Consider the following 13,103-nt stretch of genomic DNA (forward strand, 5'->3'; position numbering starts at 1 on the left):
TTCTTCAGTTGCCCTCGCCTTCAGAATTGTCAAAAACAGCGATAGTTATCCAGACAAAGCAGGAGATTAGTTCTGTAAGATACTTTTCCAGCGAGTCTGAAGACTGGTTAAATGAACCGATCATTTTGGAAGGTCTCAAATATTGCATATTTTCAGCGCCTTCAATCAATCGCCTATATAATAATCTTTGTCTAGCCTTAGCGCAGCAAACAATTCACAATTTCTTCGATTTCCACTTCCTTTGTTAACATTACTAAACAAGCGTTATTCTGTCGCAACAACAGCTACTTTAATTTCCCAAAGAGCTCTAATTGTTTTACCCGAAAGCATTTTCAATGAAACCCACTTTATTATTATTATTATTATTATTATTATTATTATTGTTATTATTGTTATTATATTTTTATAACTCAGTCATTTGAAACTTTTCCAGGCACATGTATGTTTACCTGAAGTATATTCCACTATCTTGCATGTGCATTGTATTAATTTATGCAAATAATCAACTACTCTTCTTCCATTCATTTTTTTTAAGATTAGCTTAGCTTTGCTTTACATACACATCTCATGCTCTACCACTGTAAGGATAATTATGATCATCCCATCAGTAATATTACATCATATCCCTACAAAACATTGTTATGAAACATTCCTATTTGACTTGTAGCCATTTTCTTTCAAGGTGGCAAAATATATGTATATTGCAAAAATTAGTTAAGAGTTTCTTATTGACTACAACTAGCATAGCCATACCAGTGCTCCCCTCCCCAGTAATAAGTTGGGAAAAGGACATTTGTATGGTGCTATCATTGTTTACGTTTGGGAATATCCCTTCCCCGATTTTTATTTCACTGGATAGGCACAGCAGTACACAGGCTAATTACAAGCTTTTGGTTACTCCTCATAACTTTGTGTTAACTGGGAACTGACAGCTGACTTAATCTAATCAATTTTCTCCTGAACATTTTTAACAAACAACTTTGACTTCAGAAATACTTCTGATAATTTCCCTCTGACATTTCTAATTTGGAAGATTAGTCATCATAATCATTATGTTCTTTCCACCTCCATAAACACCTAACATAAGTTCTTTGTTTATAATTCAGGCAGCTTCTGAATATAAGAAATCAAGTTTAGAAGATAGTTGATTCATTCAAGGCTTTTGCAATACGAGAAAAGACAATACAGTGCTTTATTCACATAAATCGATTAAATTATAATTATTTTACCTTACAGTACTTTTGTTTTTTAAACATTTGTTTTTATAAAAATTTGTTTTCAAGTAGTAGCAAGATGGTAATGTTACTTTGTGAATCAGGGAGCTATATAGACCAGAAGTATTCTGTTAGCTTACTACATTTTATGTTGCAGATAGCAGTAAGTTAGTAAAGAAAGAAAAGAAAAAGCAAAAAGAAAGAAATAAAATAAAATGATTACTGAGGGAAGAGCAGCATAAAAAAACACATACTTCAAATTATTCATAATTGTCATGGGAAACAAAGACTTGTTGGGAAAGTAAATTATTGCTCAGAAAAAAAAATACAGCTTAGAAAAAAAATTACAAACTAAGGTGGAAAGTGAAACTTAATTTATTACCATCACAATAGACATTTTGTACTTAAACATACCTCGGTTTATTCTTCCTCTAGTTGAGCCAATTTTTGTATTTTGGGGGGCTATGATACACACAATAACGACTGGGGATAGGGTGTCCGTGCTACACGGGCGTGTTTTGTCTTCTCAGCGAATCTGACCGGAATGCTGTTGACATGCCGATTTATACGGTTCAAGCCACTGCTTTACAAACCTGATGGTGCAGCGTCCTCGGCCATTCAAAAACCGTCTCATTTTTAGCCATAGTGCTTAATATGCTCTTCTATAAACAAAACTTAGTTGCCACGGAGCCGCCAATGAAAAACAACAATTTCATATCGTGTGCAAGTTCAGTTCGGCTTTGGCAAATTATATAATTGAGCTTGAGAACTATCCAAAAGGTGAACGGAGTTTCAAAGCTAATTTTACAGTATTCTTTCTAAGTTTTGCCTTTTTACGCTGTCGATTTGACTCACGTAGGAAGACCGAAACAGACTTGTCGCAGGAGTACTGACGCAGAGGTGAAGGCCATCGGAACAACATGGGCACAGCTGAAGAGGACCGCACAGAACCGAGTGCGTTGGAGGAATGTTGTTACGGCCATATATGTTCCTCAGGGGACCAAAAGGCTTAAGTCAGTAAGTCATACAATTCTTATTTTGTTAGTTTTCAGAATTAAGTATTGGATCAACTAATAATTCGTCAATTGATATTTTCATTTATTCTCATCACTTGTCTGCTTGATATTGTGTTGATATTGTAAGGAGAAATTCTGCCTTGATCACTCATGAGAGTTAAAGGGTTAATGGTCTGAATTTACTGAAAGAACTTGGTCCACTGCATATGTAGACAGAGTTCATTTCAAGAACATCCGTTCAGATGGGACCAGCTCGCTAACCAATGTAAATCTGCACAGGATACCAGAAAAAAAAAAGACATGTTATTGAACTTAATTTTACTTTTCAAAGGAGTACTGACGCTTAAAATCTCCGAAAAATACAAATTCCACCTTACATTTCTTTGGCTTGCACTTTAATTTTGTGAGGTAATCGTAAGTTTTATCATCATCATCATTACTATTATCATCATGGACTCAGGAGATTTTTCTTTGTCCTACACACGAGACAAGACGAAAAACAATGCTTCGCTAGTTCTTTACCGAGCTCAAAATTTACAAAAGCAACGCCTTCAGTTCGAAATTGCTGATTCTAGGAGCATGAAAGACTCGTGTCACATATTGACCTTGTAATGGCTCAGCTCACCTTGGAGTCTGTATCGTAGTGGTAGAGCTATGGAGCGCGGAATCCGCCGAAGGCTGGGCTGAGGTTCGATTCCTTATGGGGACTCCGTATTTTTTCCTTTCTTTCCGCGCTCGTGACAAGACGAAAAAAATCTCGCTGTTATCGTCATTATTGTCAATATCATAGTTGTTGATGGTGTGATTGATGGCCCTCATATTTCATGGACTTTATACTTGCCCCGCTCTTCTTGGGCGCGATTGTCGGTTTTCTGTTCTTGCTGAAATATCTGGCCCCATAATGCATCACACTGCCATAATCATGTCGGGTTAGACTGACCGTGTTGACGAAAGACTTCCGATACTTTCTGAAGTTTCCGGCTCTTCCTATGAAAAAAACCTTTAATTAAAGTAGACGATCACAAAATTATTTTATCAGTGTCCATACTTACCTTGATCTCACTCTTGTTTAATAACACATTTACACGAAACGATGTACTTGACATTACACTCACCAGATTGAAAACTGCAATCATCGGCTTTAGCCATACACGTTTGTGTCAATTTTGATCATCAAGACTTGTTAGAAATACATTTGGAGCATCTTACAAAACATAATTTGGCCTGTGTTTAAAAACACCGGCCTTTTTCGGATGTGATCGGATCACCGACAGATATGCTTTCACCGGTGAGGATAAACCCTCTGGCCCGCGCGTCTCAGTGAGACAATGATAGGTATGTTACCATTGTCGATGCAGAGTCGAAGCATATCCCAAGTTACTTCTTACCCTTGCAGCATCTATATTATATGTTAAATTAAAAATTTAATTTCTTTTGCCGAAGCAAATAACATTGAAACAAATCGCCGGATGCATAGAAAATAACAATACCTACCATCTTTGACGTTCTCAAAGTGTATAGTCAAGTATTCATCTCTGTCAGGGCGGGATTGCTCGTGGAAAAACCCGAGGGCATGTTCTGCAAAGAGAACAAAACGAATAGAAAGTACAATTTTACCAATTTTTTTTCATGGTTGTGGAGCAGGTTTCGATGACAAGATGGAACCATGAGACACAGAAACATCGGAGCTCAGCTTCATATAGTTTTGCAATGCTTCACTTTTCTGAATACTTATTGGTCCGTAAAACTCGCGCAAATTTTTAAACAAGTCAGATTTAAAACTAAAACAAATCGCGCCTTAGGTGTCACTGGCATTTTTCCGCTCGTTTGCTTGTTTTACTTTGAATTTCTATTGGCTTCTTCTGATTTTCGGCTTTGTTCTTACTGATTGTTGTTGCTACTTTAGTTTTATTGTTACAACCTTCGATCGAAATGCACTTTACATAGTAAACCAAAACCAATGCAAAATCGATCACTATCGGGATTAATTTACTCAGACTTACCTATTTCGTGTGACATTGTGTCCTTGCCCCTTTGCCCTAACATCCAGCAGCTAGACAGAGCAGTTGTTTCTTCCCAATACGTCCCACGTAGGACGAACTACTAAAGAAAGAAAATTTGTACTAAAAGTTTATTCAAAAAAGCTTTTTTTATATCTCACATAGTTATAAAATTATACACTAACATTATCACGGTGATGACTCTCCCTGGTAAGATTTCAGTCATCTAACCTTACTTTCATAACATAAACAGAGTCGTTCTGCCAACAACAAGAAGGAAATTATTTCGATTCTTTAATTTGTCATTGTCTCTTAGAGTTCAGAGACCGGCCAGCCGGGCTCGCGTGCATAAAAACCTACCTTATTTCCCCTTAAGGCACTGGGATATTTTTAGCTTCCCCCCCCCCACCCTCCTCGTGTAAACCATCGGATTCCCAATACTCTATCCACCCCCCCCCCTCCCACGTACACTTTTTATTAATTCACCCCCTCGCTTCCCCCTCCGCCCGCGAATAATAAAAAGGAATGGTCCCCTAAATCTGTTGAATGTTAAACTTCTTCCGGCGTTCTCAAATTCCATACCCTTTGAAGAACTCTATTTAAGCCTTCTCATCTGTCCTCTGCACAAACTGGATGCAGGTTTGGCTGCTCCAAATATCCATACCAGCTTGGATTGCTTTCATTGCCTTTCGTTGCGTGGCTGGTATATAAGTCATTAAATAAACGATTAATGGATAAGTTAAAAGAAAAAAAAGAAAACAGGAAAAGACGTAACAAGAACAAAACAAACTGAACAGGAATGAGATTAGTAAAAAAGTATTTAGGGTGAATAAACTGAGATCGCGGAAACTTCAAAGAGGGAACTGTAGGCGCTCGTGATACAACTTGATGTAATCCGTTACAGTGTCACGAAATAATTTTTTTTTTTGCTGTTTTGTTTTCTTTGCCTTTCTTATATACTATTTTACGAATAAATCGCGATCGTTACCAAGACTGGGATGAATATTGTAAGGAACGATTCCATTCGGCCACTGTCAGTTTTTGACGCTTCCACGCCAGCTCATCAAGATCAAGCCCAAACTCAGCTGCCAACCGCTGACCTGGCTCTAGAATCATATCTCCTTCAAACAGGTCCGGATCAAAGGAATCTTCATTCTCTAATGCATTTAGAGCAATGAAGATTTGGTTAATAAATTAACTTAGCAAAATCAGTCAGTCATCTTTAAAGAATACAGAATATTAGTTGGGTAGGATAGAAATGTGCGATGGAAGGTGAATGATCAGAGGGAGCTAAGGAAAAATTTATTCAAAGACTCGTTACATATAGAAAAAGGGAAAAAAAATTTACGCCGTCCGCGTTTTGGACGATACCTCCAATAGATCGAGCAACGGGATGATGATGTAATGGGGGTGTTTCAAACTCTTTTATAATTTTTTAGTCTAAGAAGTGGTTTTGCATTGCTCATCCAATAACACCGTTCTGCTGACTGTCCCCACAGTTAAATCATGGAAACATCACATCATGGAAATTCCTTGAGCACTGCGCTGAGTAGTTTTTTCTTCTTTTTTTTTTTCAAGAAAAAAAATTAATTAAGACACTTTCAAAAATTGTTGATACGTCCTATTTATCATGAGGGATATCCAAGACTTCTGGAGGACTTCAAGAAGGTGAAAACACGTCTAAAAACAAAAATATCTGTGTCTAGTTTGAATTTACAATTCACCTCGACTGTTGGAATCCAGCAATGGGATGAGTGAAAGAGCTTAAGATTAGTTAAATATACTTATTTAGTAGGGTACTGGTGTAAATTCCGCGTGTATTGTGAAATATCTGGTGATTTTGAACTCCACCCGTAATTTCATGAAACTTTTTTAATTTAATACATACCCTCAGGACTCTGAGCACACACAGTAACCAGACACAAAGCTAAAACAACCAGAACGTAGTTCATGGTGAGAGCTGGCTCCAGAAAGCACAAAGGTTGTACTTACTAGAGAAAAACAACTGAAGCCTTTAAATAACAAGATTTATTGAGTCACCGAAATCTGTTTAAATAACGGTGTCCATGAGTTTCTTTTACCAAACGCAACATGCACAATTAAAAATCGCCGGTTCAACAGATTTCAAGGTGAGCTCTTTTGTAAAGGAGAATTCTATAACACCTCATGGCTGAGGTCCAAACCTGACCAATCACATCGAAATGTGCCTCCTTTGAGTTTTTAAACATACTCAATCTCACGAAAAAAGATATTTACTTCAGTGAAGGGTAGATAATTATTGGGCTTTTGATTTGTTCTTTTAATCTTTAGAAGTGAAATTGCTCAGTCCTTTCTAAAGAAGTAAGATTTAAAAAAAATGTTATCTGAAAATTTTTGACGAGAAAAAAGCAAATGTTGCATGTAGAAAACTAGTCTCTTGCGAAAAAGCCTTATTTTAAAAAAATGCATCTTTGGTTTGATATCTTCCCCTCCTGAAATACTTTTATTTCTAGTGTCGCAGAAAACAGATTCGATCACATGATCCCTTTAAAACAAACTAAGTAAAAGAGTGTCTATCTAAAGGACACATCTCACGGCTTTAAATGAATTTTAGCAGTCTGTTTGTACATCTGTTCCAAATACACAGACATCGTTACTACTTGCAAACGACTGTAACTGCCGCTTCAGTTTAAGGGTCACACCGCATCGTTTTAAAAAAGGGCAGATGATTACATCCAAACGAACGCAAGATATATGAAAATATACGAGACTACTCTAAGGATTCGAAACAGCCAACTTTGAAATCGCATGCTCTGCCTTGCTTTTTGGTTTTTCATTTTGTTTTCGAATAGATCATTATCCTTGCTCTATATTATCGAGCTAGCCTGAATGCATCACATCACAGGACCTTAGCAAGGATTTTCTGTACCCAAGAGAATGGATCTCAAGTGGCGCCCGAGGTGCGAATTTGTAGAGAGCTATGGAGATTAGGGTCAGATTATCTAACCAAATCCCCGCCGAGGATGAGCGCCGATTGGGCTAGGGCAGGCTCAGTGAAATTTTACCATCAATGAAAGTTAGGGGGAGCCTGTTTAAATGTTCCCCTCAATGAAAAGACCCTGCTTTTCTATAATTCATTCCTTTGAAAAACACACAAAAACAAAACAAACAAAGCAGAAACAGAAACAATAAAAAAAGACACCCTCATAAAAAAAAAACCAAAAGAGGACACACAAACAAAAAAAAATAATCATAGAAAAAAACAAACGAAACAGTTTTCGAAGTATGTCAACCTCGAGGCAACGACCCTTTGACGTTTTGTTGATTGGGTTTCAAGCGCAACGCAGAAGTTTGTTAGAGAAGTCGTATCCGCAACGACTTAAAAAGCTGAAGAGTCCTAGCCGTGTTCACTGAGATACGGATTAAATGTTCACCGTTTCCATTGATTATTCTGAAATTTTGGAAGATATAGAAAGGATATAATGTGAGGGTTGGACACTACGTAGAAGTAATATATCAAAAACTCGTGCTTCGTGTTTCATCAGGGGTTCCAAACACCGAGAAAAAGATGGAAGTACGAGGCCGCAGGCCGAGTACTTTCATTGTTTTGAGGTGTTTGGAACCCTTGATGAAACATGAAGCACGACGGTTTTTGAGATGACTTCTCAAATGAAACAATTAAACCACAGTCCTCCCCAAATGAGAGAACAATAATTTATGCAGCGATGCAATTTTGCCATATTCCATAACATTACGTTAACATGCATGCATGGTTTATTGTTTTGTGTAGTTGGTGAGTGACCATGAGAGATAACGGAGCGACAAGATTTAGGGACCCAAAAACGGTTTACGAATAACGCGCGTTAGTCGAAAAGCTATTCCCTCGTTTACCAAATGTAAGAAAAAATGGGTGGTAACAATTTTTTGGCAAATGGCAAACTCCTCCTTTTTTTATAGCTCCCGTGTTCGACCCAGAAGCACTCTTCGAAGATTATGATTTACTCAAGGTCACACAGCTTTCTACCAGCATTGAAGAAATGGAGCAATTGCAGAATACCGGGCCACCTCATTTACCTGTGTCGGAAGGGATGGAGCATAACACAATAGAGGCTATTCTTATTCAATGACATGTAAATTAGTGGCCAGGTATTCTGCAATCTAGCCGAAGAAATAGATGCAGTAACATTGAATTACTAGCTCAGCAAGTTTGTGATAGAGATGGTTGAGAAGTTGGTGGAGAAACATCCACCAAAGACCGTTCATGAAATAATGTTGAGGTCATTTTTGGAATTGTTGTTAACGATGTATTGATTAGTGAAAATGCTCATTAAAATGCAAGTATTTGATCTGAGATCCAAACCATGTTTCATCTCAGATCAACACCCTTAAGATTTTCATCTGAGTGCTCATTGGGTATCAAGGTCCATGCATGTGACCCAAATATGCCTCATTCGTTGGCTGTTGCCCTCATGCATTATTAATGAATTTGAGAAAGTGTATTCCAACTCTGTCAATAATACTCTGACCAAATGCCTCTTGCCAACAACCGGCTTTCCGTAATCCTCTATAAGCTAACATTATAACATAACCAAAGTAAAGCGCACGCTCTGATTGGTCAATTTAGCGTCCCCCTATTTGCGCATGGGTGTACGTTGCTGACGTGAGCAAATGCAAATACTATTTTTCCGCGCGCGCTTGTTTTTTCTGGTCACGTAAGATTTTTTAAATAAAAGGGAACTCGTTAGCTACAGTGTATCAATGTTATGTTATAAAACAAATGGTAAACACCACAGCGTACACTATTGAGTTATGGATTCACTTGGGAGGTTTGCTAAGCACTCAAGAAGCTAGAGTCGCTCTCGGCTATCGCCTCGCGCGACTCTTACACTTCTTTCGTGCTTAGCAACCTCCCGCATGCATCCATGACTTAATAGTGTACGCTGTGGTGTTTACCATTTGTTAATCAGAATGCACATTCTCCAAACTGTTCTCCAGACATTTCCCACGGTATTAACATGGAAAATTAGTTTAACAATCACGGGCTCTTTTAAGTTAGTGATAATTTCATTTATTCCTTTGACCTTAATGTCTGTCTTGCCCTTGTTAAATGTTCCCAAGGAGAAATTGCATGCCAGTCACCGTGAGGGAAAAGAAGATCTTGACTAAGACTAAAGAGACCACCAGAAAACATGTTCAGTTCGTCCTGCAATGCTCAAACTTTAATATTCTACTGCCGACCCAAAAGGAAACTGACAACAACAAAGATACACGATGTACATAGCAGGCCATATAACATAATTATATAACTGTAGCTGTTATTCCCCCTTTCAAACGCATTCACGACCTACAAATTGGCGTACGTAAAGAGTCTTCTTATGCAAACTCAGGCAAATAAAAAAGCATGCTTATAAGTTACTGTACTGCTTGGATGTCCATCACTCCTTTATCCCAGTTCTTCTGGAATTCCATATCATTCTGTAGACCTTTTTCCTTTCCGAAGGCAAACCGTTTTGCTCCAGGGGTCGTTGACATGGCTTGCCCCAGCTGGTATGCCTCAATCTTCAGGCCCTCTTCAATCGGAGTTTCAACAGCAGCCAGGACGCACCGTTTGCACGCTGTAATGGAACCTGCAGGAAACTTGGCTATACGGTTAGCCAGCTCTTCCACGAATGGCCCAATTTCGTCTGGGTCCAGCGCACGGTTGATGCTTCCGTATCGTTCTGCCAAGTCAGCATCAAAGTCATGTGCCCCCAGAATGATCTCCATGGCTCGACCCATACCGACCTGGCGTGGAAGTCGCTGCGTTCCTCCACCACATGGCACTATGCCCATGCCGACTTCCATCTGCATGAACACCGACTTTCCCCTGGCGGCGAAGCGCATGTCACAAGCCAGCATAAATTCGTGACCACCCCCGCGGGCCATTCCTTCTACCTTGGCAATGGTCGCTTGAGGAAGAGCACTGATCCGCTGTAATACCGTTTGCAGGTATAGTAATGGATCATCCATGGAGCGTTCAGAAGCTGGAATCTCGGTTAACATGTCGATATCTGCATGGCATACAAAAATGTCAGGATGGGCAGACTGGAATACTACGACCTTGATGGAACGATCCGGCTCCAAAGCTTCGGCCAAACGATTGAGATCGTCCAACATCGGCTTTCCTTGAACATTCACTGGAGGAAAGTCAAATGTGACCCAAGCCACACCTTCCTTGATCTCTACTTTAAAAGTAGTGTATCCTTCATAAGCCATGATTGTTCGTCTTGAGAAAGCTATGCAAATGAAATTCAAAGAAAATTCAAAGAAAACACAAAAATAAATCAGTAATCTTCATGCTTACATTTGGGACGGGGGAATAAAAGTCCCTTAAGGAATGAGAAAATTTATTATTTCAAATCATTATTGTTAACATTTGATAAGTAATGGTAAAAGGACTGAGTGGAGACCAATTCGGTCTGCATTCATTCGAGTAATAACAAAATCGGACGACCGTGCAGCTGGAGTCCGATTTGTTCATCACGAGTATGATTACAAACTGCATTGGACGACACGAAGTCTTAGTAGCAATTAATCATAAAAATTACAATTTCCGAGAAAAGAAGAATAGCCAAGTTATGAAAGAGACAAAAGCTGCTCACTGTACTTGCAGTTGCCTTTGATTTAGGGCATATGTTTTTCTCAACGGTTCGTTTGTCGAATGGGTGCTATTCGGAAAGTAACGCTCGTCGACCGTGTGATTCTCGGAAAGCCATGCTTGACGACCATGTGCTGTTCGGAAAGCCCCGCTTTTTTGTGCTGCATGTTCGGAAAGGTTCAGCCACTGATGGACAATTGTACGGGAGAAATTTCAATAGACGCGTAACGCCATCGCAACTCAGTTCATACTGTAATGCCAAATTTAGGACGACATTAATATTTCTACGTGCAAATTATTGAAATGTCCGGGGGAAAATGAAAGAAGGCATAATTGGACGATAAGTTTTTCAGACACATACTTTGATTTAAAGGCTTCGATATTCATAATATTGGAAGCGCCATCAAAAACTAAAGCCGATTTTAACGCATATTTAGAACAATCTAGAGAAGATAAAATTGAGCTCTTGTGCAGAAGAATGCACCGATGACTGAATAAGCCATTTTGTTCTGTGGACTGAAGATATCTAACCCTAATCCTAGGAAACTTTGTGTACGGAGTTCAAATATATTCGCCAAAACTTTACTTCATGCTACCTCTCTAAAAACTTGTTATCGAGGGCTATGACCATAGTTAATAGAGGGGGTCCCTCTATTAACTATGCTATGACTGATTAATCGCCAGCAACGATTGTTATGTAGATTGACGCAGGGAGGCAATCATAGAAGCTCTAATTAATTTAAGTTGTTTACGTTTTACAGAGCTGACGTATTTTTGATTACCTAATATCATCCGTAAACTATTGCATATTCACCGCGATCACGATGTTATCGTTTCAATAGACTTCTTCAGTCAAGTCAGGCTGACAACAATTTATTCAGAAACCATCAATCATCCAAATAAATTGTTGTGCTGAGTCAGTGGGCGAGTGAAACATTCGTTTTGGTCAACTATAGGTTAACCAAGGAAGGTATACGGCTGTAGAAAACTTTTAAAATTTGCTTGAATTTTCGAGCCGAGCATTCGTGGGAACAGCTGACTACGGCTATCGCTCAAAGAATACAAGAATATAAAGAAATACCTTTTGGGAAATAGATGTAATTATCATATCTTTGTGAAGTAAACTGATTATTGTGCGTTGCAATGTTCTCATTGCATGGAAGTCCCAGGTATTAAAAATCCGGAAAATATGCATTATATTTGCCACTGAGATTTTTGCACAAAGGGTAATGGGTGAGAAATTGTTAGTCGTTTGGAAAAAGCCAGATAAAGCAACGGAGCTCAAAGCGAATTGATGGCTTAAGAATTTTCGTGCATTTGAATTAGGCGTCCACTAAAGATTGCTATATCCAGTTTACCCTTGATAAACAAAGCAAGCTAGCAACTCGATCTACCTATGCATCAATCATAGTAACTGACATCATCGATGTCAAGAAGATTTTTTTGCCCCATGCGAAGTCGGCTGCAGCGTATACGGTGAAACTAAACTCCACCCTGGGGAAACTATTTAAAGTTTAACGTTTGCACTCGAGGGCAGAATTCGATCAGTTTGACCAAGTTCGCCCGCTTGACAAATAGAGAGAAGAAAATTCCAAATACGAACTCTTAACATAATGTCAAAGCGATCATATTACCTTGAATTGCTAACTTTAGGTATGGCTGTTTAATTTCAGTGCTGCAAAGAGTACGCCTTTTTGCTTCCCTTTGAGAAGTGACTCCTGAAAGCGTTGGAGAACGAATGTGTCTGGGCGTTGAGCGTCAGTGTGCTTATTCCAAGATAATTACTGAGGCGTCACTGCCATGTCATGTCATGTCACGCTGTCGCCATATCTCTTTGTCATGTTTTGCCACGCCTGATGTTTTGTTTTATTTTGAAGTACACTTGAACGTCTTTACAAAAGTTACTTTTGCCCGTTTAAATAGCCCCTTTATTTGACTTCGTCATCCCCTGTAACTCCACCCACGGCTCTCCCTTACTCAGCATCTTTCATCAGTTACGTATCATCTTAATTTTAGTGGCCTTAAAATACTTTCCTGCTGAATTTCACCTATCTGCATCTGAAGAGATAGGATTGGAGGTTTAAATAGCTATTCTGACGAGGAGTAGTGCAGAAAGGAGATTGAAATGTCTAGAAATCCAATCACATCACGAGACTACGTACGTTACTTTTTTTATCATCGAAAAACAAGACCATGGCATTGGCAACCCCTGAATCTACGAAGGGAGGGGGGGATAGTCCCGTGTTTTGTTTCACAA

At 38.9% G+C, this 13,103-nt stretch overlaps 1 protein-coding gene across 1 annotated transcript; it reads right to left on the minus strand.

Moving 5' to 3' along the window:
• Window positions 1-9,401: 9,401 nt before the first annotated feature.
• LOC111343929 (uncharacterized) lies at window positions 9,402-12,652 on the minus strand. Its single transcript, XM_022951133.2, has 2 exons — window positions 12,481-12,652; window positions 9,402-10,484 (listed from the first exon to the last, which is right to left on the minus strand). Exon 2 carries the CDS (start codon window positions 10,462-10,464, stop codon window positions 9,622-9,624), a length of 843 nt encoding a protein of 280 aa, XP_022806868.2. The 5' UTR covers window positions 10,465-10,484; window positions 12,481-12,652; the 3' UTR covers window positions 9,402-9,621.
• Window positions 12,653-13,103: the final 451 nt, after the last annotated feature.

Source organism: Stylophora pistillata, chromosome 9, assembly GCF_964205215.1.
Source record: "Stylophora pistillata chromosome 9, jaStyPist1.2, whole genome shotgun sequence".
Taxonomy (NCBI): Eukaryota; Metazoa; Cnidaria; class Anthozoa; order Scleractinia; family Pocilloporidae; genus Stylophora; species Stylophora pistillata.